Genomic DNA, 27,079 nt, shown 5'->3' on the forward strand with positions numbered 1-27,079 from the left:
AACTACAATTTCATCCAGGGTGAATAAAATTGTTTATATCTTAAACTGTAGTTTCTTATTCCCCGACTCAATATACCGACTTCCATTAAATTCTGTTTAACCCAATTTCTCGTGGCTCGGCGTTGATATGGACTTGGCAACAAAAATACATATTTGTGAATATCTTTGTTATCAAAGCTGGTGCATTAACAGTGTATAACAAATGATCGGAAATTTAATTCTATATAACTTTCGTTATGTAGTATTTATCGATATGACCACTAATAATATAAATATTTGAGAATTACATTTTAGGCCTTCCCCTAAACTACCATTTCACTCAGCGTGAGTAAAATGATTTATAGCCTAGATTGTAGTGGCTCATCCTCTGACTTCACATACCGATTTTCATTAAATTCTCTCACCAGTTTTCTTGTGATGCGTGTACATACATACATACAGACAGACAGAAATTACGGAAAAGTAAAAAAGTGCATTTCCTTGTTACTGTGGACATGACCGATACAGAAGTACCATTCTTTTCAAATTCTGAGCAGACAAAACTCTTATTTTATATATATATATAGATTTTTCAACAGCCTTTATGCTAATCGCATTATAAATGTACATTTGTATGCATGTAAAGTTTCTGTCAGTCCAGAGACTAGTTTGATCCTCCACAGATCCATCATAAGTTGCCGTAGATATAGTCTGCGCGTCACTAAGGTAGTGCACAAGGGACACGAGGAATGAGGTAGTTTCCTATCGCTTCCTTACCAAGCCAGAAGATTGTGTTATACATCAGTCTGCCAGCCCTACAAGCAACACTTACTTGAACTGGTTGTACTAGGAATGGTGTTACTGTCATAGTTAATACCTCGGTTACCTTACGATAGTTCAAAGATGAGGGACAGCCGTGTTGGCCGTGCGGTTAGGGGCGTGCATCTGGGAGATAGTGGGTTCGAACCCCATTGTCCGCAGCCCTGAAGATGGTTTTTCCGTTGTTTCCCATTTTCACACCAGGCAAATGTTGGGGTTGTACCTTAAGGCCATTGGAAGGAAAAAAAAAATGAGGGAAAATTAAAGTATTAAACTTGCTCTGGCCCACACTGTATTTCACACAAAAGATGGATTTGGGCAGACATTGCATAGGATGTGTAAATGATACTCAGGTTGGTGACATTTCATAGCTATCAATGTACATTGGTTGCATTTTCATAGCATCAGTCATATAGTACTGTGAATGCACACAGTCAGGGAAGGTCTTGAGTATATAAAAATGTTTATAAAATATATTCCATGCCATTACTGGCAGCTTCTGGAGTGTGAAAGTAGCTCTTGCATGAAAGTGGTTTGATTACCATGACCAGACATGTAAGACATTCAGAGGTGACAACAGTGAATCAGCTGTTACATAAGCATGCTCTACTTGACAGAGACAAGTCTAAAATAGATCTGCCTCATTGGGAGTTCTGGATCTGGCAGGCATTCAAAGACATTGGGAACCTGCAGCATTGTATGTCATTATGCCCTGTTGGTTGGTAAATGAACTGCACTATCACGACAACATTAGTGGTGCTGTAACAGGAAGCTCGGATGCTTAAAGAATGGGACTAATTATTGTTTAGTACTGAATATTATTATTCTTTGACCATAGATAAAAATACAACCATGACAGGAAAGCAGAGAATGGGATGATTTGCCTTTACTGGATTGGTGTCCAGCTCGTTGGCTGAATGGTCAGCGTACTGGCCTTCGGTTCAGAGGGTTGCAGGTTCGATTCCCGGCCAGGTCGGGGATTTTAACCTTCGTTGGTTAATTCCAGTGGCCTGGGGCTGGGTGTTTGTGCTGTCCCCAACATCCCTGCAACTCACACACCACACATAACCCTGTCCTCCACCACAATAACACGCAGTTACCTACACATGACAGATGCCGCCCACCCTCATCAGAGGGTCTGCCTTACAAGGGCTGCACTCTGCTAGAAATAGCCACACAAAATTAAAGAAAAATTTAAATTGGATTGGTGAAGGACATAATGGACACATTACTGAAGACGTGTAGGATCAGATGATCGGGTAAACACTATGACAGGTCAGCGAGCAGCAGAAAAGGGAGACAAGGACAAACATTAAAATACAAAAGGACAAGGACTGAGTGAGTTGGCCATATGGTTCGGGTCGCATAGCTGTGAGGTTGTTTGCATTTGGGAAGTGGTGGGTTCGAATCCCACAGTTATCAGCCCTGCAGATATTTTTCTGTGGTTTCTGATTTTCATACCAGGCAAATTAAGGACTTGTCCACTTTCTCTGCTTTCCCATTCCTGCATCACTAAAATCCTTCAATGTGTTAGTGTGACGTTAAACCACTAGGGAAAGAAAAGAAGGAATTGGAAGGTTAAGAACAAAGATGGATAAGCACGATTAAAGGGAAGAGACAAGAAGGATTAAAGATGAATATATGGCTAGGGACACAGGATAAACACAGATGGAAGAAAGGAATCCAAAGACAAAATATAAGTAATGGAGAGGAACAAACAAGTTATTCAGTGGTTTGATAGGGGTGTTGAGGCAGGTATACCATAAAAGCTTGTTCACGTCAGTTCCATTCCAAACATGTTTGAATGCTGAAAGGGAGTGTTGTGCAGTTCTGAGAAATGGTATTATTTAGATGTTGGGGTCCTGCTCCATGACTAAATGGTTAGCGTGCTGGTCTTTGGTCACAGGGGTCCCGGGTTCAATTCCCGACATGGTTGGGAATTTTAACCATCATTGGTTAATTTCACTGGCACGGGGGCTGGGTGTATGTGTCCTCTTCATCATAATTTCATCTGCATCATGACGCGCAGGTCGCGTACGGGAGTCAAATCAAAAGACCTGCACTTGGCGAGCCGAACATGTCCTTGGATACTCCTGGCACTAAAAGCCATACGCCATTTCATTTAGATGTTGGGACCATGTGATATACAGATATAGGTAAATGACAAAAAATGAACACACGTACGAGTATATTTAAGATTTCCATGATGAGAGTTGTAGAATCGGTTATGGCTGCATCCTGCAGTTAAAAAGTGGTTCATTCAACCACTCTTAGATATAATTTAGATCGTTAACAGATTATTTTATGTTATGAAATACTTCCTCTCATGCAGAGGCTGCCTTGCGACAAAGTATACTTTTACATTTATTTTTAGAAGAGAAATGGATATACTGTACTTGAGAAATGTTGAAGGTAACCTAATTATAACAGTGATTTCTTAGAATTATCAGTGAGCCCCTTAAGGATATGATGGCAATCTCCCACAACGTTGTAACTAGCAGAGACATCTTTTTCCAGAAATTAGCGGCAAAAGCGGGAATCGTTCCCCTTGCTCCAATCATTAGACCTACTATGTTGATTTCCTCTATCTGGTATTTCTCCCTGTAGTAAGGAATTGTTTCCAGCCCAGCAGAGGTAGTCAGATATTTGAAGGGTGGAAGAAAAAAGTCCATTTGGCACTCCATGTTCTTTGATGTTTGCGTGTAAAAGATGACACATTTAGTGTTTGTCCGACAAAATTAATTAAAAACTGAGCCTTAGATATGTTTTCTACCATGTGTTAGAGTAAAACAAAACATTGAAATTGACATGCAAGCAGCCTGGGTGATGGCATCAAATTAAAATGCCTGCACACATTACCTAAAGCCATAGATATAGATGATGATGATGAAGGTTCTTAATCATCATCATTTCCCTTTATCCAGCAGTAGTTGGGTAGGGGCAAATATGATTCCTCTCCACTTTCTTCAGTCTTTGTACCACTCCTCCTCCAACACTATGTCCCAGTCCAGGTTTCTTTCTATAATACTGCGTTGGATTGTATCCTTCCATCTCAATCGTGGTCGTCCATGGCCTCTCCTTTCTTTCATTTGCATTTCCATCACCTTTTTCAGCATTCTTTCGTCACTCATTCATTTTATGTGCCCAAACCATCTTAGTCGGCTCTTCTCTATTGTCATTTTTTTCGACTCCAATTTCTTCCTGGATTTTCTCATTCCTTATTTCGTCTCTTCTACTCTTCTATCCTCAAGAACTTCATTTCGGCTGGCTGTATTCGACTCTCATCCTTCTTTGTCATTGTCCAAGATTCTGCTCCGTAACTTGTTATGGGTACGTAATACAACTTGTACATAGTTTCCTTTGCTTCCATTGGCACATCTTTGTCCCATGACATGTTTTTTACACTATGATAGATTATTATTATTAATATTATTATTAAGTAGTTAATTTGTTCATTCACAGAGACGGCAGGTTGAATGCTGAAGGATGTTGGCATATAATGAACATTTTCAGAATATTTGTAATGTATGCGATTATGTATGTATTGATTAAGGCCTATTGTATTGCACTTTGTTGTACATATATTCCTTGACTCTGTGCATTAGATATGGCCATCACAGATGAACTTCGTCATTTAGAGTTATACCTCTTGGATGAGTTCCAGAAAGGCAGAAAAGTCACGGATTTGTATGAGCTTGTGCAGTATGCTGGCAATATTGTTCCTCGGTTGTAAGTTCTCCTTGTAATTTTCTGCTCTTTGAGATTAGTACATTTTACCATTCAGTATTTTAATGAACATTATCTTTATTTTTGAAAATACATTTGATTTGGGAAATTTTGAGAATAAACATTTTCTTTTACCTGGAGTTTTTATGCTCTAATTCTTCAAGAAACTGTTTTCAATGCTATAATGTTGGTTGAATTAGACCACCCTTTCAGAATTCTCTGCAGGTTGTGTTGCGTGAAACATTGTTGTCCAGATGGCAAGAGGGATGGCCTTCCGAGCTCAAGTTGGCGGGTTCAATCCCGCCCCAGTCTGTTTTGTACGTGAAGGTGCTCTGATACTCCAGATTGGTAGATTTACACGCTTGTAAAAGTACTCCCTTGGGGCAAAATGCCTGCACCGCGGCATCTCTGAGAATCATAAAAGCAGTTACGAGTACCATTGGAGGTACAGAAGAAACAACAGTATGATCGAATGAGTGTGTTGCTCAGAATCAAAACTTGGTGGTTGTGTCTACTTATAATTACAGTAGAACCTCTGTTAACCAGAATAAAGGTGGGGAGGTGGTTTTGGATAATGAACATTTCTGCTAATAACTAAAATATAATTTTTTAGTTAAGGAACTTTTTGGCATTCTAGATTAAAGCAAATGAAGAAAATATACGAAGCGTGTTTTTTAAGTGAGGTCCGCTTTTTTGTAGACACTAGTAGTTCGTGCGCATATCGCAACGAGCGCGTGCGTCGTGTACTGGCATGCCTCGGGAACAACTGTGCTCAGTTTCAGCTCTGTAGCTAACCTGTACGGTGCTGTTCTATGCTTTAAAAATGTTTGACTATCAACTCGCCCGCCGCATGCGAGGTTCGGTCAGTGATACGGTTTTTGTCAGCAAGGAACCTGTCTGCTGCAGAAATTCTTCGACAGATTTGCGAAGTGTACAGTGATACTGTTATGAGTGAAAGCAAAGTGCGTAAGTGGGTACGACAATTCAAAGATGGCCGTGACGATGTCCTTGATGAGGACCGCTCCGATGTAATAGATAAGAAAAATGTTCCACCGATCAATACATTTGTGGATGAATTACTACACTAGTACCGGTTTCGACCTATCTTGGCCATCATCAGCTAGCACACCAATTTTACAGTCATTAGATGAATTACAAAGAAGTTACTTAAGAACATCCGGATGTCTGATAAAAAATGGAAGTAAAATATATTGCAGTATGTTGCGTTAAAATGGCTCTGATTAAAAGTAGTGATGGTTAGAATAAACTAAAACCTATTGATTGAGCATGGACATGAGTACATAAACACATTAAAATATATATGCCACATCATAAGACACAAAATATATAGCACATTAAACACATTAAAACATGGTATATTTAAAAACGTCTATTAAAATTTGAGTTCATGTTGCGTTGCATTCATTCTTCAATCCTCTTGTGGTTCTTGTGTTGGTTAAGTTGAATATCGAGAATGTTCTATAGTTGATATACTTTGCATTGGTATGTTATGAGAACTCTTGTCAGTAAAAATTTGAAAATTGAGTTGATGTAGCAAGATAGGTTTTAATATCAGAGTAGTTGGTGGTGACACTTCTCTCGTCTATGTACGTTATATGGTCGTTATTGTTGTTGCTGTGGAGGTTGTGTACCGATACGTTTGGATATTTGTTGTGCTCTCTACGAACTACTAGTGTCTACAACAAATATCCAAACGTATCGGTACACAACCTCCACAGCAACAACAATAACGACCATATAACGTACATAGACGAGAGAAGTGTCACCACCAACTACTCTGATATTAAAACCTATCTTGCTACATCAACTCAATTTTCAAATTTTTACTGACAAGAGTTCTCATAACATACCAATGCAAAGTATATCAACTATAGAACATTCTCGATATTCAACTTAACCAACACAAGAACCACAAGAGGATTGAAGAATGAATGCAACGCAACATGAACTCAAATTTTAATAGACGTTTTTAAATATACCATGTTTTAATGTGTTTAATGTGCTATATATTTTGTGTCTTATGATGTGGCATATATATTTTAATGTGTTTATGTACTCATGTCCATGCTCAATCAATAGGTTTTAGTTTATTCTAACCATCACTACTTTTAATCAGAGCCATTTTAACGCAACATACTGCAATATATTTTACTTCCATTTTTTATCAGACATCCGGATGTTCTTAAGTAACTTCTTTGTAATTCATCTAATGACTGTAAAATTGGTGTGCTAGCTGATGATGGCCAAGATAGGTCGAAACCGGTACTAGTGTAGTAATTCATCCACAATAAATGTATTGATCGGTGGAACATTTTTCTTATCTATTACATTGAATCCAATCAATACGGAATATGAAACATAAATAATAATAAAGAGGACCGCTCCGGTCGCCCTTCTTTGATTATGGACGATTTGGTGGCTTCAGTTGAAGCGAAGATTCATGAGAACAGGCGCTTCACAATAACAGGTCTCTCAAATGAATTTCCTGACGTGTCGAGATCAGTGCTTTACAACATTGTTTCTGAACACCTAAAGTTTAGGAAACTGTGCTCCCATTGGGTCCCGAAACTCCTAACAGAGGACCACAAAAATCAAAGATTTGAGTGTGCGATGAAGTTCTTGACTCATTATGACGAAGAAGGTGACGGCTTCTTGAGTCAGATCGTAACTGGAGACAAAACATGGGTTTCGCATATCACGCCCGAATCAAAGCAACAGAGCATGGAATGGAGATACACACACTCGCCTGTAAAGGTGAAGGCCAAACAGACTCTGTCCCAGTGCAAAATCATGGCGTCGGTGTTTTGGGATAGGCATGGTGTTTTGTTGGTCGACTTCATGCAACGAGGAACCACTATCAATGCAGAAGCATACTGCCAAACCCTGAGAAAGCTACACAGAGCGATTCAAAACAAAAGACGCGGCATGCTGACAAAGGGAATTGTCCTTCTCCATGACAATGCAAGACCTCACACTGCAGGTCAGACCCGTGATTTATTGGACAGTTTTGGCTGGGAAGTTTTAGACCACCCACCCTACAGTCCTGATCTTGCGCCGAGCGATTACAATCTGTTCCTCCACCTCAAACATCACCTCAGTGGCAACCATTACAATGATGACGATATGAAAACGGCAGTGAACTCTTGGTTATCGGAGCAGGCGTCAAGTTTCTATGAAGAGGGTATTTTAAAATTGGTTACGAGGTATGATAAGTGTTTGAACAAACTTGGCAACTATGTCGAAAAATAGTGAAGTATGTACTTTCTGAATATAACTTTACTTTTTTGAAATAACCTTTCGTTGTGTACTATTTTCAAACGGACCTTACTTAAAAAACACGCCTCGTATATACGATGTTAACAAAGCATTTTTATAAACGCAGACTATTCCACATGTTTAGAAGAAGCAATTTTCCATAATGCATATACTGTATGCCTACATCACACTATTCTTTTTGAACTGATCGAGTTGGCCGTGTAGTTATGTTTTCGGTATTTTCGGTCATTTTGGTTAAAAGCGTTCTGGATAACAGAGGTTCTACTGTATATGGCTCTTAAGTGAAGCAGAATCAATTCAGACAATGTCCGGTTCCTCGCCTGAATGGTCAGTGCAGTGACCTTTGGTTCAGAACGCCCTGGTACCTGGCTGGATTGGGAAATTTAACCTTAAATGGTTAATTATCTTGGCTCAGGGACTTTGTCTTTGTATTGTCCCCAACATCCTGCAACTTGCACACCACACACAACACTATTTTCCACCACAATAACATGTAGTTTCCTATACAAGGTATGTGCCGTCCACCCTTGTCGGAGGGTCTGCCTTACAAGGGTTGTACTAGTCTAGCAATAGCCACATGAAAAGATATTCAGACAGTTCGACACAAGAACCTGCTTAAAGGACAGGACACACGCATGTGGAGGCAGATTATGTCCATGTAATGATTATGGGAGAGAAAAAATCCAATCTGAAGAATTTTTAAATCATTGTACCAAGAGATTGGGTGCAGTTTATTCGAACGTGTGGCTCTGCAAAGAACTGTGTAGAAGTGATAGAGTTGGAGTTCAAGGATTTCAAGGATTTTGCTTCACTTACATAAGAAAATGTGTCTCCATGAGTGGAAAGGAAGAAGAGAAGAAAAAGGAAAGAGAAAATCTTGTCAGAAGTTGATTGGATGCAACTTACGAACAACAGCCCAGAAATTCTTCTACAGATATCATCAGTGAATGAAGAAACATTCAAATCCATTAACTAACTGTTTAACTCCCCCAATTTAAACAGAAAACTCCCTATTTTTGGTCCTTCCTTCTTCTCTCCTGATCGCAGAGTCTTATCTCCCAATTTTGAGAGCAGATTTGGTATTCCTGTGTTTTTTAAAAATCCCAGGTTTTTCCTCATTCTTTAAGTAGCTGGAGAGAATTGATGTTCAGTGGGCACTGGCAAGACAGATGCAATCAGCTGGTGGTGATGACAGAATCTCTAACGTAATGCTTTTTATTTTCATTTTCTACGCAACAATGCCAACTGTGAAACAATTTTCTTAAGCATATTTATAAGGATAAAAGTTCAATTCATCTCATAGCTTCCTGAAAAGCAATTCTGGACAAAAATGAAACCTTTAAGTGTGGTCAGTATCCAGTATTCGGGAGATAGTAGGTTCGAACCCCACTGTCGGCAGCCCTGAAAATGGTTTTCCGTGGTTTCCCATTTTCACACCAGTGGGGCTGTACCTAAATTTTTTTTTTTCTAGGGGCTTTACGTCGCACCGACACAGATAGGTCTTATGGCGACGATGGGATAGGAAAGGCTTAGGAGTTGGAAGGAAGCGGCCGTGGCCTTAAGGTACAGCCCCAGCATTCGTCTGGTGTGAAAATGGGAAACCAAGGAAAACCATTTTCAGGGCTGCCAATAGTGGGATTCGAACCTACTATCTCCCAGATGCAAGCTCACAGCCGCGCGCCTCTACGCGCACGGCCAACTCGCCTGCCTCTACATGCATGGCCAACTCGCCCGGTGTGCACCTTAATTAAGGCCACGGCCGCTTCCTTCCCACTCCCAGCCCTTCCCTGTCCCATCGTCACCATAAGACCTATCTGTGTCGGTGCGACGTAAAGCAACTAGCAAAAAAAAGAAAAAAAAAAAGAAAAAGAAAATGAAACCTTAAAACCCAAACAAGGCCAGTACTTTGAGCATAAATCTAGCTCAGAAATTTATGAAGAGGCCTTAAAGGCCCCCATACACGATCAAACAATTTGCGCAACAAAGGGTTTGTGCAACGTCCTGTTTGCGCAAACTTTGCTACATACACGGTGCTGTGGTTTGTGCAAACCTCTGTTCATTTTTGAAATTCTTGGGAGAGGATGTCCGACACAGAAGCTGCTTGTGCCACAATAATTATTGCTTCTTTGACGGAAAAGAAAGCAACAAAGCAGAGATTATGGATGAAGGAATGGTTGAAGAAGAACACAGTTATAAATAAGTTCTGCAGTATATTACAGAAACTATCTTAGAATGGATTTGTATTTGAGTCTCCAGGTCCTGCAGAAAATCTATATCGGTGAAATACCATAAATTGGGTACATACACAACATGTTCACTTCCTGCACCAGATTTTTTGCTGCTATTGACTTTAAGTTCTCTATAGTACAAAGTATGAAGGGTATTAATTTTGGTACGCACTAGGACTCTTATCTGCTTTGGCATCAATCTCCTTCATGTTCTCTGCCAGTTTCTCATAATCCGCATCTTTCATATTTCTATTTTTATACACTTCACTCTTCACTTTCCACAGTTCAGGCAACTAGCGATAAACTGAGATGAACTCTCGCCAGAATCCTTAATTAGCACTTTTCGTTGACGCCATACTAAAACGGACTTGTGTAGATACAGGAAAGGTCTTCATACGGCCAACTGTCGTTAAACACTGCCATAGACGTTCAAACCGCTTGTCAAGCAGAGAGTGTTGCACAAGTTATTTTGATCTCTCCCGTTTTCTTTCAAACAGTTGTGCAACTAGTCAGTATGTGCCATACACCATCAAAATGTTTGTCGAAACCCTTTGTTGCACAAATTGCTTGATCGTGTATGGGGGCCCTAAGGCATTTTCAGTGAAGAGTCATATGTTCTAAAGCTCAGATACATCCAATATTTCAGTATTTATAAATAAATAAGAAAAATTATGTAATGGAGTAGTATAATGTGTTAAACATTCTTCAAAGTTAACGTCATCAATGATCTGTCGTAACATGCCGGGATATGCTGCAAAAAAAAATCTCCTGATTTTTGACTTTTGAAAGTTGGCACATCTGACTAAAACAGGAACAAAAGACAAAATATTGCTCCATCAAAGTAGCTTCCTTTGATGAGAAAGAAAATAAACCCCGTAATTACACAGAAGTACATGGACCACCTCAAGTTGTTGCAATGGATTTTGTCAGTTTTCCATGATTTATACAGGAATCTAATGCACAATTCAACAAATTGGGACAATTTAGACCTCAAAATGTAGTTTGTTTTCCTACTTCTTATTTCAAAGTCAAATTACTAGGCATTTTTCATGTAATGTAAGGTTTATAACTGCTGTTATCTACAGGAACTTGAAGAAACAATAATGAAGAATTTAATTTTTTCTACCAATATTCATGGCTGAAATGTTTTTTTGTGCTCTTGACCTAAGATACAGTAGGGTAGAAGTACTGACGTTGATTATTATTCAAATTATAGAGTTGGTTTCTGGAAATATCCACTTTTTTGGCACTACGGTATTCTGGTCAATAAGGACATTTGCAGGATCCTGAACAGAGGTTGTCAAGTTTAGTTTGTTTGCTCTCTTGTAAATCTGCCTTGCTACATCTGATGTAGGGGTACAGAATTATTCTTCTAGTCATTTTTAACGAACATTTATGAAGTGATGTCATTGCCCCTTTTTTTTTTAAATTCAAGCTTTGAAAGGTTGAGTTTTTGTATTCATTCTAATCCAGCTATAATTACAAGCTAAATCATATACACTATAACATAATGTTGCCTTGTTTTATTGTGTAATTTCAATTGATGATACATTTCAGTTGTAGACTCTAGTTGTAATTGAATACTAAATTATCTTCTATTTCCAGATATTTGCTGATTACTGTTGGACTAGTGTACATTAAAACAAATACATGTTTAAAACGTGACCTTCTTAAAGACTTAGTGGAGATGTGTCGGGGTGTCCAGCATCCGTTACGAGGACTTTTTCTCCGAAATTATCTGCTACAGTGCACTCGTAATGTGTTACCTGATGTCGCGGAGGCAGCTGACGAAGCAGAAGGCACTGGAAGTAACACTTATATTTTTTAAAATTAGTTAATCATATTTGTTATATATCGCTGGTGATGGAATGCTGCATGATCATAATCGGAAAGGTTATTTATTTTGTTGTGGAACCAAATATTGAAATGTTCCTGTTAGTCCAGTATGCAGCATACAAGATGATATTCTTGGAAATGACTGTAATGTTGTTAATGACAGTTTTAGTTTTTATGGGTTAATATGAAAAAACTGATTTGATTTAGTGAATTAGATAGAGATGATGACCATTACTTAATTCTGCAGGTCCGTGACTCGATTGATTTCGTCCTGATGAATTTTGCGGAGATGAACAAGTTGTGGGTTCGCATGCAGCACCAAGGCCATTCACGTGACAGGGAAAGACGGGAACGTGAGAGAGAAGAACTACGCATCTTGGTTGGGACTAATCTCGTTCGACTGTCACAACTTGAGAATGTCAACCTTGACAAATATAGAAAGGTGAGTTTGATTTCGTGTCTTCCAAAGGGAATATTACATACAGTCATTAGTTTGTGGTCATTAGAAGTTATATCATTTCTGTAATGATCCAATCACCATTGCAAGCATTGTTATCTGTAATATAATACATTGCTGGCACAAAAAAGTGTAACACTTACATGTTTTTAAAGAATATGAATATAATGAACCAAAATTTAAGTTATAAAATACAATAAATAATATTCTTCTTTCACCACTTTTTCTACACCCTGATAGCATCACGGATGCAAGCTGTATCACCCAGGTGGTCTTGGCTCTGTTTTACAGCTGGATGCCCTTCGTGACAGCAACCCTATGTGGAGGGATGTATTCGGTATTGCTTGTTTCTTTGGTGGTTGCTAGTGTGGTGTGTTACATGAATACGAAGAGGTTTGTACAGGGACAAACAAAAACACTCAGTCCCCAAGTTGGAGGAGTTAACTAGAACGCAGTTTAAAAATACATTCCAGAAACTTGATTTTTTTTGTGTTACACTTTGTTTGATTGTTAGTTAAAATTGTAATTGTTTCTAATGCTACTGCTGGTTGATGCTTATGTAGTAACACAGTGTTATTTGCGAGTTTGAGTATTTTACAACTTGAGAATTAGATACCAATTAATTTGAATCTGCAGGGTGTATCAGAACTATACCGACCAAAAAAAATCAGGGATGCTCTTTATGTTATGGTAAGAACGATGGTGCAGTCGGATTGGCGAAGCAAATTTTCTTTTCGAGAAAATGAGGTTACTTTGTTACTTCTGGGCACGCAATTAAGATTGACAAACTTGCCAGAGAGCCAGCCGCTGCCTATTGCTGTACATCAGGGGACGAAAGGGAAGGAGGAGGAAGTGGGAGAGACAGAGGTATGCTCGGTGCGAATGCACAAGTTTTTCATTCATTTTGCATAATCACTTCCCAGCACCAGTAGGCAGTGTACAATTTGTTCTGCACAAATTGACTACCATGCTAACCCTGTGGAAAGAGATGAACTTGTACCAGCTTTCCAGATTGTTTGCAACACACCACACATTTCAACAGAGTCCAAAGGTCACCGCTACACCGTAGTGAACCGTGTATTGAAGTAGCAGGGGGGCATATTGAACATCTACTGTAATCAAACCATTGGACGTATTGTTTTCTTCGTTCAGTATTTCTTTCCATTCACAATGTTGTGAGTGAAGGAATACACAATCGTGGGGAGGAAGCATTACATCTTCGAGCATGTTAAATAATAAAGAATGTTACTGCGACCAACAGACGAGAGGAGAAATGATCTGGTGCATTCCTTGACTGACAAGTGTGTCTTAATTACAGTGTGTTCTTGTACTGTGTGTGCAGTTATGGCTGTTCAGTAAACAAACTGTGCCTGTAAGAGACGGACAATCCTGTACGAGTCAAAGAGGAAACTTGTGCATAAGCGTGGAGCATTACCTCTGTCTCCATCATACACCCCACTTCCCCTCCCCTCCCTTCCCTTCTCTTCCCTGAAGCACGGCAGTGGCTTGTGGTCTGACATAGCAAATTCAGTGAGTTGGTCAATTTGAATTGCGCGCCCGGAAGTAACAAAGTAACCTCATTTTCTCGAAAAGATAAATTTTCACCGCCAATCCGATTGCACCATCGTTCTTAACATAACACGACAGCATCCATGATTTTTTTGTCGGTATAGTTCTCATACAGCCTGTATGCTGTGTGGGGAATACGAAAATTGAACATGAATCCTTTCATGTACATATTGCGGACCGTGGACGGCGTAAGACGTTTAATGTTCCGTGCGAAGGAATGTTCTTCATATTCGTCATCTATGTATTCTTACACCTTAGTCACCTTACTGGCTGTAACGGGAAGTTGGTTGACCTTGTTGAGATAACCCTCGCGTTGAGTGGGCTCATGTTTATCTCAGCTGTTTAAGCGGGAAAATATCAGCACTTCCTCGCGTGTCAAGTCGGTACTTGAGATTACAATGCAGTAAAATGAAAATGTTAAAGGTCCACCTTTTCATTACCATGAATGTTTATTGATGTGAATATATATCATATAACGTTTAGAGAAGGTTGGTACTAGTTCCGACACTCACTGCGTCATCATCAGCCAACAAATCAGTTGAGCAAAATGCAATTTATCGAATGGCAATATATAATACATGATAGCACCTACAAGACAAATGTTAAACTATGACTAGTTGAAATATAAAACACATGACAGCATATACAAGGATTAATGTTGAAAGCTAAATTGTCAAATCCACTTAAATGTTGTATATAGATACACCTTATGTTCTACAAACCTCAAGCTGAACTACTTTCTCGTGTATCATACCCTAACTATTGTTACCTTCTCTGTTTTGCTTTCATTGTTTTAACTTTTGACAATTTAGCTTTCAGCATTAATTACAATGCAGTGCGTGTCGTTCTTACTGAGTGTAGTATAATGGCTTATAAAACAACGTTTCTTACGGAAGAAGAACTGTTACATATTGTTTACAATGATTCTGGTGATGAACTTATTTCTGCAATAGACTCAGATAGTGAAAGTGAGAGTGCCAAGAAAATTCAGATTCCCAAATGCAATAGGCCTGTAGAAGAAAGTGAAGTGCCTGATACATATCATCCTAGTTACTGTCCACCTGTTCCACCATTTACAGGGAATTCAGGTCTAAACGTTCAAATAGAAAATGAGCAGGATATTATGAGTTACGTGAGTAGTTTCATGAATGACGAATTTTATCAGTATGTGTGAGAGCAGATGAATCTATACGCGAGTCAAGTGATAAGTGCACCGCCCCGGCCTTTCACAAAGATTCGATAATGCAATCCTGGAAACCGATTGATGTCTCCGAGCTGAAAAAGGTTTTTAGGGTTGGTGTTCATCACAGGTATAGTCCAAAAGCCTGATATAAAAATGTACTGGACCGAAGACCCTGTTTTTCAGACTCCAATATTTTCTAAAACAATGTCCCGAACACGATTCCTTCATATTCTTTCATTTCTTCACTTCAGTGACAGTAATCATTATGCCGATAGTACAGATAGGCTGTATAAAATTAGATCTACTTCGGAAATATTGAGCAATAAATTTTCAACCGTATATACTCCAGGCTAAAGATTGCATTGGATGAGGGGATGCTAGCTTGGCGAGGGCGTTTGAAATTTTGAGTGTACAATCCTGGAAAACTTACTAAGTACGGCATTTTAGTCAGAATGGTATATGAGTCTAGTTCAGGATATATTTGCACTCTCAAAATTTATGATGGAAGTAGAATTTCACTTAGACACAGTGTTGGAATTACTGAATCCCTACCTTGACCAGGGGTACGTGGTATATATGGATAATTTCTATAACAGTGTAGGTTTGGCTAAGGAGTTGCGTGAGCACAACACTACTGTTTGTGGAACAATACGGCAAAACAGGGGGGTCCCTAAAGAAGTCGGGGAATGACAGAAAAGTCTGAAGAGGGAAGAAATGACTTTTATTAGAGATGGCGAGGTTGTTTTTCTTTCATGGATGGACAAGAGGATCATACAATGATTTCAACAATGCATTCAGCAGAAATGGCGGAAGTTCCAAAAGGTAAATTTGGAAAATCTGCAATGAAGCCGGAATGTATTGTTGATTATAACCCACACATGCATGGAGTGGATATTGCTGATCAGTATCTTGCAATGTATCCATTCATGAGAATAACAGTTAAATGGCCCAAAAAGGTTTTCTCTTTCATTTTACAATGTGCCCTCTTCAATGCATTTAGGCTTCATCAAAAGAATGCTAGAAACAAATCCCTCTCATTTCTGTTGTTCATGCAAACAGTCTGTACATATTTGATACAAGATACGCAAATAATTCAGTCGGTATCTCCAGTTCCTTCGGAAGCATCTTTATCTCTAAATCCCCTCCCCCACGACGAGCACCAACAAAGAACCCAGTTTTCCGGCTTGATGGAAAAAGGAAGCAGCATGTTCTTGTTAAATTTGCCCCTGTAAAAAGTAAAAGCACCCCCTCAAGAAAGTGTGGTGTGTGCACAAAAAACAAAGAAGTGAAACAATATGGTACTGCAATAAGTGTGGTGATCCTCTCCACCCTGGAACCTGTGACACCAGATATCACACCCTCAATATCTACTAGAGGTAAGCACAAAGTAGCATGTTTCTAACATTTATAGTTCAGGAGTAATGGTAAATTTTATTAAGTGATGCATGTTAAGAGGGTCAGGCATGAAAATGGCTGGTCCAGGCATTCAAGTGTCCCGCTGAGAAGTCGGTACTGAACGTGTTAAGTAAAATTGAATCAGGGGAAGCAAAGCTAAGTCAGTGAGCTCACTGTTACAATCAGTGGTATTCCGTGAGAGAGAAGGCAGTTCTTGGATGGAACTTTTCCACGTGGCAAACGGTCATATCGCAAGTAAACTTTACTAATTTTGAATTTAATGCACTGAACATGGAACATCATTGACCTGCAAGTGGTTAGCGGGGAATATTTAATTCTGAGTTTCTCAATCAGAAAAGTAGAGGGAGACCGAAGCTGCAGTGGTTAGACTCGGTTGTTATAAGAGGTGTGGAACTAAACAAGGCCACAGAGCTAGTTGCAAGCAGAGGATTGTGGAGGTACTTAGTTAAATCACAGAGGCTTGCAGATTGAACCCTGAAAGGCGTAACAGTCTATAATGAAGACATTAGTATGTGGGAATTTGACTAGTATTTTTTTGTTCTTCATTCAGTCTCAAGCAAGGAGGGCTTTTCTTAACCCCTCAGCGTCGCAGCCATTTAAATAGCTTCCTACCCCGCGGCCGGATGAGATTTCAACTACGCGCGACGGAAATACATCGATTCACTTAAAGCGTTACTACAAGTATAAGAGTTGCCCGATTTTCACGAAATTTGGAAATTCGTATGACAGAACTATGTACATGCAGATAATTACATAATAGTTTCACATTTCCTTAGTAATTTAGTTCCGTGTGATAGAGTTCGAAGCACTCTTGGAGACAGAGACTCAAGTCACACTCCTGGCAGCAGTACACTGACGTCTTCTTTTCGCCGTGTTTTGAACACAGGATACAATGTCTCTGAGGTTTGGATTTCCAACTCTTGGGTGCTAATTTCCTGATAAAATGACTTTCCTGCAACCTTGGAACTGTATTATCTGATCCGCGCCGGCCTTGAATATTTTGTTCCCCTCCCTCCCGAGCGTATTTTGTAAACAAACCTTTCACCAACTGAACCCGATAAGGTAAATGCTCAATATATGTCTCTGTGATCTGTGTCACAATTTAGCAATCAGAATTCACCGTTGAAAACTTCTCTTTGACTTGTATAATTATCTATAGTCTCTTACACGAAATTTCCAAGTACTGTTTCCTCGTCGTCATCACTCTCATCATTTACCACTGCTACATCATCTATTTCATTATCACTGCTGCTTATACTGTCACTACTACTTCCGACTAAACTTTCATCTGAATTATACAATATTTCAAGCATGTTACTGTCAGTCATACCACGGCTGAGCGCGGCGCGTCACACGGACTGGTGAAGCTGCAGCGAGACCGGAAGCAACAGGACGAAACTGAATGAGGGGAATAACATTTATGACGAAACAAACCAACTCGATTCATATTTCAGATAAAAGGTCGAGACAACGTCTTTCAAACGAGATATATACCATGAGCAACTGGTACTCGTATCGTATGACAGAAAGCAGCACTAACTGATGCTTACACAGAGCGCTCGTGGAGAGTTACGAAAATATTACAAGCTGAGAAATAAAGACAAATATAATAAATAAACCGCACTCTCAATGTACAAATAGAGCAAAGAACATCACACGAAAAGACAAACTTCTCACATCATCATTTCTTTATTTTATTCTGTGGGAAAGAACGAAGCAAACAGACTTTTAAAAAAGCAAGAGATTAGTGCTCAGACTTATGTAACAAATAATTATCCTTGCAAAAACAACTACATTATAACGATTTTTCAATTCTTATTTACAACACTAATAAACCCGGAAATGTCTTCTTGGAAACAAAACAATTTGCATATCAGTAACTCCAAAACTCTTCGCGATATAGCCGTAAATGTGAAACCATGTATGGGTCTATACCACGTATAGAGGTCGGCGGCTACGGAAGAAAAGAGGGTCTATACCACGTATAGAGGTCGGCGCTGAGGGGTTAAGAAAAGAAATTTGCTCGCTTCTGAACATTGATATAGGAATTAGAAAGATGTTTTTGAAGACTTTCATCTGGAACATGGCATTGTGTGGAGGTGAAACATGGATGATAACTAGCTCAGAAAGGAAGAGAATTAAATTGTGATGATACAGAAGAATGCTGAAGGTGAGGTGGGTAGATTGAATCACAAATAAAGAGATATTGAATTGTTATTATTATTATTATTATTATTATTATTATTATTATTATGCGTGAATGGTCCCTTTTGGAACACACGAAGCTTTATTTATGATTTCGTTTGCGGAGGATCCAGGATGCTTTCATCTGTTGACTAAAGATCCTTTTCCTTTCTTACGTCCACTTGGTACCTGCTCTTTTTGGTACTTCATTCTCTGGAGTAACTTCCCACTTGTCAATTTTCTTTCTCTATATATTTCGATTCAAAATGTCTTCACAGAGAATTTGTGTGTTCTTCATGTCTGCTTGTGTTCTTCATGTCTGCTTTTGTTTGTTGTATCCAAGGAAAATTCTTCAGTTTGTCAACTCTTTCAAGAACTTGGTGGGTTAGTCTAGTTTCTGGAAGCCTCTTAACATGTCCATAAAATTTTAGCCTTTTTTTCCTGAGGTCTGCCACAATATTAGATAATTTTTCTGTGGATTTGTGGGTTTGAAGGCGGTACCCTTGTCCCGCGTGTCTAGGTCCTAAAATTTTCCTCATGATTTTTCGCTCTTCTTTTAGGATATTTTCCAGTTCGCCCTTTCTATGAAGCGTTAGTTTCCCGTGCATATAAAGCCTCTGGTTTGATTACAGTATTGTAACGTTTAATCTTAACGTGGAGAGACATACATTTTTTGTTGGAGATTTCTCTTGTTCTCCCATAAGCTCTTCTGAGTTTTTGGACACGGTTGTTTTGGGCTATTTTCTCTTGTCCGGTTGGTTCGAGGATTTTGCCCAGGTATTTGAAGTGAGGGACTCTGTTGATTTGTCCGTATTTTGTATTGAGACTATGGATGTCTAATTTTGCACAGAAAAATTCAGTTTTCTGGAAGGAGATATGAAGTCCGACCTTTCTGGCACATTCTTGGAGAATTTCGACTTGCTTTATTGCTGTGACTTCATCGCTGGACAAAAGGGCCAGGGCATCCGCGAAGGCTAAGCATGGAATTTCAAGCTTGTTTTTTTGTGTCCCGATGTTTACTGGGTTCCAGTTATTTTGTGCTTTCAGTTCGTTTTCCCATTCCCTCATCACCTTATCTAGTACGAGGTTGAAGAGGAGGGGTGATAGTCCATCTCCTTGCCGGACACCAGTTTTTATCAGGAATTCGTCTGAGATTTCTCCCATGAATTTCACTCCTGACTTCGTGTCAGTGAGGGTCTGTTTGGTCAAGTTTAGCGTTTTGGAGCCTAGTCCCTGTTCTTTCAGGATGCTGAACAGAGATTGACGATCAACTGAATTATAAGCCTTCTTGAAATATACGAAGGTACAGATGATTGGAAGGTTTCTGAGGGCCCTGAATTTTAGAGCGGTTTTGAGGTTGAAGATCTGTTCAGTGCATGATCTATGAGGGCGGAACCCAGCTTGATATTCACCAATTTTATGCTCTAGTTGTTCTTGTATTCTTTTCAACAGGCATGCAGAGAAAAGTTTGTAGCCGACTTCAAGGAGGGAGATTCCCCTATAGTTCACATCAGTTTTGTCTCCTCTTTTGTGAAGTGGGTGAATCAAGGCACATTTCCAGTCTTCTGGGAGTTTTTTTCCCCAGATTTTCTGTATGATTTCTGTAAGTTCCTTGAATGAATTTGGACCAAGATTCTTAAGGAATTCTGCAACAATCCTGTCTCCTCCTGAGGTTCTGTTGTTCTTTAGTCGTTTAATGTGACTCTGAATTTCTTCCTGGTTTGGTGGAGGTGATTCTGGGTGAGTGAAACTGGCTGCTTCTTCAAGAAATCTTTCAGTGGGTTCGGGGCAGTTAAGAAGTTCTGAGAAGTACCGTGCAAGTTCTTGGCAGTTTTCTTTCTTAGTAAGCGCCAATTTTCCGTCTTGTTTCCTGAAACATAAGTTCTGTGGAATGTATCCTCGGATCTTTTCTGTGAATGTTCTGTAGAAATCCCTTGTGTTGTGGTTTCTAAAGTTTTCTTCAATTGACTTCAGTTGTTCATTCAAGTGCTATTATTGTTGTTGTTGTTATTATTATTATTATTATTATTATTATTATGGGATAGCAGAGCACTGATGCGCAGGTGTATTGTCTGCGCACCACACACCCCCTGTGCCAGCGGCAGTTGTATAGGAGACCTTGTGAGCAGTGGCTGTGCATGTGACAGGTGTAACATGGAACGTCATCGTGAGCTGACACCGTTCGAACGGGGTATGGTGGTCGGAGCCCGATGGATGGGAAGTGCGATTTCAGAAGTGTGGGGATTCGGCTTAACATGATCAACTGTGTCCAGGGTGTATCGTGAATGGTTGAATGCGAGTGTCACCATCCACAACAGACGAACGACCGGCCGTCCAGCCACCCTCGATGACCGTGACCGGCGACATCTGAGACGGATTGTCAGTAGTGACAGATGGGTAACTGTGCAACAAATCACAGCTCAATTCAACACAGGCCGTGGCAGACACGTCTCCCAGTGGACAATCCATAGGAACATGGGTTCTATGGGGTATAGGAGCCGGCGCCGCACACGGATGCCACTGTTAACCCAACGTCATCGGGCACAACGATGCGCATTTGTCGCCAGTCATCAGGGATGGACACTGGAACAATGGCGTAACGTGATATGGTCGGACGAATCACGATTTCAACTGCTCCAGGCCGATGGGAGGCACCGTGTATGGCGCAGACCACATGAAGCGATGGATCCCGCCTGCCTCGAAGGTGTGGTTCAGGGAGCTGATATCTCTGTTATGGTCTGGGGTGCATTTTCCTAGTATGGAATGGGCCCCCTAGTTGTTCTGAAAGAGACTTTGAATGGTACGTGGTATGCTGAGCTGCTCGGAGACCATCTCCACCCATTTTAGGCCTTCCAGCGCCCAGACGGTTCTGCGGTGTTTCAAGATAATGCGCCACCACATCGCTTCCACGTCGCCCGGGAATGGTTCCAGGAATATGCAACGGAGGTCCAACGACTGCCATGGCCACCCAGGAGCCCTGATATGAGCCCTATCGAGCATATCTGGGATGTGCAGGAATGAAGGCTCCGTGCCATAGATCCTGCACCCGCGAACAGACCAGCGTTGGCGGCTGCTCTGCAAATGATTTGGTGTCAGCTATGTCCAGAGGACTACCAGGGACTTGTCGAATCACTTCCACAGCATCTCACTGCAGTTCGCAGGGCCAGAGGAGGCCCCACACGCTATTAGGTGACTATCCCATGACATTTGCTAAGTCAGTGTATATTGTTACATATGTACAATTTACATCATTAGGACCACTTTTCAAATATGGATAGAAAGGTCTGCAATCCATCTAATTCCTTCTGGAGATGCTGAGTGGGGTTCCTCCAAGGAGCAGGGATATGCATGCAGAGGGCACTCCTGCACAATATGCTTGATGGTTTGCAATTTAAAACCACAGTCACATTGGGGAGAATTTATCCAACCCCATTGATATAATACCCATTGATAGTACCACATCGAATCCTGTTTAACCTTGACCAGACTGTCAGAGGTAGATTAAAGCCAGCAGGCCTTATAGTGGGATCACTGATTGAAACTAGGCCATGAGGTGTCGAGTTTAACCATTCATCTCTCCGGGCATTTTGGAGGTTGAACCTGGTTGACGTAAGATCTAAACTGAGATTGAAATCAAGAAAAGCCAGCTTGCAAGATACTGAATTGAATTGATGAGAAGAGATCGATTTGGCTAAATTTGACCGGAAGAAGAGATAAAATGTTAGGACACATCTTAAGACACCCACGACTTGTTCATTTGGTTTTTGTGGGAAGTGTAGTTGGTAAGAATGGTAGGGGTAGACCAAAATATGAATGTGATGAACAGATTAGAGCAGATGTAGGATGTAGTAAAGTAGAAATGAAGAGATTAGCACCAGATAGGGTGGCATAGAAGCTGCATCAAACCAGTCTATGTTCTGATGACTCAAACAACATTAACAGCATTCAATCTAGAGTATATCATCATCATAGATTTTCCGCTCCAGCATTCCGGGTGCGGGTGTTTACGAGTCTCTTTCAGTTCGTCCTGTCCATCCACAGCTAATGTTGTATCTTTTGCTGCCAGTTTCCATTACGTTTGGCAAGGGCTTTGAAAGTTTCTTTTCCCAACTATCACGAGGCCTCCCTCTGGACCTCTTACCAACAACTAATTGGTCTAATTTTAAGGTTTCCAACAGGCTCCTGTCCAATCCAAGTTGTTGCCGAATACACTAGAGTCCCATTAATCCGAACCCCATTAATCCGAAAGTCCAGTTAATCTGAACTGAAATTTGATTTATTATTTACATAGTTTACGCCCACATTGGAGCACTTAAATCAAACCCAAATACGTTTATGTTAACAAAGAATTAACTGAAGGTTTAGCTTGTGTCATCTTCTTCCTTTCCGAAAACCTCTTCATTCTGGCTGACCTGGCTGCCCTTTCTTCATCAGATATGACATATTGTTTGTGTTGTACAGTTTTTAATGACAATCTTATTTGTTTGTTCTTGAGAATCGTTTTTTCTTCTCTATTTTCAGTTTGCTTCATTGTAATATTCATCTCTTCTAAATCATTCTGAACTTCTTTAAACCAATTATTTTTTGTTTTACTTTTCCAAAAGTAATTAAATAGTTATTTTATTATCCTATTATCATTTAATCTAGAAAGATGACAGAAAAAGGCAATTCTTCTTTTTCTCATTGTCTCTGTTATAGATTCATTTTCCCTATAAACCACTGCATTAGGCAATAATCTCCATTGTCCATCCATATGATTTTTTTATTAATGATTGTTCTGAGTATCCTTCTGTCAACCTTTTGCAGTGTATCAGTTGTTGCTTTGGTGTTCAATTTAAATAGTGTTTCACAAGCATAAGTCGCTTCAGGTTTAATGACGGAACAGTAATGTTGAAGTTTAGCAATTTTTTTTTTTTTTTTTTTTTTTTTTTTTTTGCTATTTTGCTTAACGTCGCACCGACACAGATATGTCTTATGGCGACGATTGGATAGGAAAGGTCTAGGAAGTGGAAGGAAGCGGCCGTGGCCTTAATTAAGGTTCAGCCCCGGCATTTGCCTGGTGTGAAAATGGAAAACCACGGAAAACCATCTTCAGGGCTGCCGACAGTGGGGCTCGAACCCACTATCTCCCGATTACTGGATACTGGCCGCACTTAGCGACTGCAGCTATCGAGCTCGGTGAAGTTTAGCAATTATTGAAAGAGATTTTTTCTTGTACGTTGGCCATGTAATTCGTTGTGCTTTTTTTTTTTTTTTTAACTTAAATGTTCTGCTTTCTATTGATTTTTCATTGGAGTTCCAAGTTATAATTTCACCAAGATATTTAAACTTATTTACAATTTTAATTTGTTTGATATTGGCTAAGGTAATGGTTGGTGCTGTAACAGGGAAGGTTGGCATTATTTCTGTTTTTTCATATGAAATTTGCAATCCAACTTTTCTTGCTTTGTTATCAAGTTCTTCTATTTGCAGTTTAGCTTCTTCCATATCATTAGCAAGTAGTGCAAGATCATCAGCGAATGCTAAACAATTGAGTCTTATTTTTCTGCCAATCTTGATGTTAGGTTGACACATCTTATTCCATTCCCGCATGATTTTTTTCCAACACGCAATTAAACAGTAATGGTGAGAGTCCATCTCCCTGCCGAAGTCCAGTATTAATGTCAAATGGCTTTGAGAGTTCATTTCTAAATCTGACTTTAGATTTAGTGTTCTTAAGGGTAATTCCAATAAGGCAAATAAGTTTTGGATATAAACCAAATTCTTTTAGGATAGTCAATAATGACTCACGATGGATACTATCATACGCCTTTTTAAAATCAACAAAAGTGATAGCTAACTTTTTGTTTCTAACCCTATGATGCTTCATAATCCACTTTAAACTGATAATTTGATCTGGACAACTTCTCCCTGGACACAAGCCTCCTTGGTATTCTCCAACTTCACAGTCAAGTTGTTCTTGAATTCTCATGTATAATAACTTTGAAATATTCAATTTAAAAAAAAAAAATTCTCCTTATTGAAATGAAAGAACATATTATAGAATGAAGATTTACTTGCATTTTATTAGTCATATTTTACTAGAATAACTCAATATAGACATAATTACACATCATAAACCATCAGTCACTGGTCTTTATCTTTACGAAGTCTTTAAGTTTCTTTTGCCGTAGTGATTGGATCCTACTTGAAGATGCAGTGTTAAACCAGCATCTCATAAACATCACATCAGTGGGCGTAGCAGCGGAGTGTTGCTCGACGTAGCGCACGGCAAGTTCTAACGCGGCCGCAGCATTTGAATGTGACACTAGTTGTTCATTGTGGTCTTCTTCATCGTCAACTCCAGATTCTTTCTCCACCATAGCTACAATTTATAAACAATCATTTAATGCTTTTTCTTTCTCTTCTCTTATTACCCTCTTAACTATGAATTTCTTTGTTCTATAAAGTTCCTGTTTATTAATTTCATGGCATACTCGGTCTTGGATAGTTTTTTTTTTTTGCATTTTCTTTAACTAGCATCCATTTTGCTTGGTTGCTCTCTTCAATGGCTGTTTTGACTTAGTCATTCCGCCAAGATGTGTCTCTTTCCTTCTTGGTCAATCTTTTTATCCCACTGAGTCCTTTAGCTTCTCCCACAAATGTTTCTTTAAAAATTTTGCACTCTTTTTCTGCTGTTTTCTCCCTGTGGTAGGTTTTGTTGTATTCTATTTTGATATTTTCCCTGGAACTGGGCTTTTCCTAATTTCCATGTCTTTACTTTTCATTTCTTCTTTATATTTTTCTGAGTTACATTTGTTGTATGGTTCAAGTTCATGATCAACAATTTAGGGTCACTGTCCATATTTTCACTGGAAATGACCTTGACATTGGTCAACCATTTCCTCCCACCTTTGTTTGTGATGACATAATCAATTTTTTATATTTGCTTTCCCAGCTATATCTTGTTATTTTGTGATTTTCCCCACCTTTATTTTTTTAAAGGTGTTTCTGATGATCATGCCACTTCTTCTAGACAGATCAATCAGTTGTTCACCTTCTGTATTTATGTTTCCAAACCCATGTGGCCCAACAATATCCTCACAGCCTTGCATGTCTGCTCCAACTTGTGCATTTAGGTCTCCATAATGTTTTCTTCATTGATTACATCATCTAAGTCTTGAAGAAATTTTTCTTTATTGACAGCACTGCATCCAGTGTGTGGGGCGTAAACTTTGCGGAATCATATAATTTGTTGACTCTAATTTTATAGATAACGATTATAATCCTATCGTTCTTGTAGGAATCTTCTGACATGGCATCCAAACTTTTGTCAGTAAAAAATGCACACCATTTTTGACTGCCTTTTCCAGTCTACACCAAAACAATTTGTGACCACCTCTGAGAACCTTGCTAGCATCTTGTTTCGCTCAGACCCAATATAGACCTGTTTCTCCTTTCCATCATATCTATGATTTCTTCTGTCTTACCAGTTAGAGCTAATATATTCATGGTCCCAATTCGTACTTTTCTCCTCTTGCAAATACATCTATTATCAGAACCATGTTGGCTGTCATACCTGAGATATCTGTCCAAAGACTATGTCACGTTAGGTAATAACTTCAATCTGAGTCTCATATTACCATATTTATGCGAATAATCCCCGCACCCTTATTGTAGGAAGGGTCATTTTGAAAAAAATTAAATGAACAAAAATTCCTTCCATTGAAAGAGTAACATAAACATAAACAAATATTTCATATCACTCCGCGAGGTCCACATGGTCTCTGACACAAACATGAACGTGTAAATTTACAGATATAGCTGCTTTGCCTGAACATATTTGAGAAATACTTTATCACTGCTATAAAATATATTTGCCATGAAAATTATCTAGTAGGCCTAGGTATTTCATTAATCTGAATTTGCAGTAGGCTCGATTCCCCGTAGATCGAAAGATTTGTTGTTTTTTTCTTGCATCGCTAATATTCTCTCCTAAATTACTTACACATTTGTTACACACCACGTCTAAAACACTTTTTACATGCGGTCTTTTCATTACACAGATATTAACACTGTTAGTGGATAATTCTTTTTCGTGCAATGTAAACAGTTGAAACAGACACATCGGTTAACTTGGATGTTAGTTTTGCGATATGGTAAAACCTTGTTAATTTAAAGCCGTTGGGATGCAGAAATCGGACTTCAAGTGACGTGATTTCAAATTAACCCTTTGAGAGTCAGGTTTCTTAGTCCACTGCACACTCCAAAATTTAGGTTATTGCACATGTTTACAAAAGAACCCTAAAGAGGCTATATATTTTAATGAAACGAATGAATTTAACATAGTATGTTAACAAGACATCAAACAACTAGTTTGAGCACAAAAATTGTGAAACATCATTT

General features: G+C 39.3%; 1 protein-coding gene across 1 annotated transcript in view; it reads left to right on the forward strand.

The window, feature by feature from the left end:
* Vps35 (Vacuolar protein sorting 35) overlaps positions 1-27,079 on the forward strand; it is a 180,117-nt gene that overhangs the window by 10,732 nt on the left and 142,306 nt on the right. Inside the window, exons 3-5 of the mRNA XM_068226569.1 lie at positions 4,404-4,527; positions 11,655-11,852; positions 12,132-12,327. Of these exons, the coding sequence (XP_068082670.1) occupies positions 4,404-4,527; positions 11,655-11,852; positions 12,132-12,327 (518 nt within the window). The remainder of the gene's footprint in view (positions 1-4,403; positions 4,528-11,654; positions 11,853-12,131; positions 12,328-27,079) is intronic.

This window comes from Anabrus simplex, chromosome 3 (genome assembly GCF_040414725.1).
Source record: "Anabrus simplex isolate iqAnaSimp1 chromosome 3, ASM4041472v1, whole genome shotgun sequence".
NCBI classification, from domain to species: Eukaryota; Metazoa; Arthropoda; class Insecta; order Orthoptera; family Tettigoniidae; genus Anabrus; species Anabrus simplex.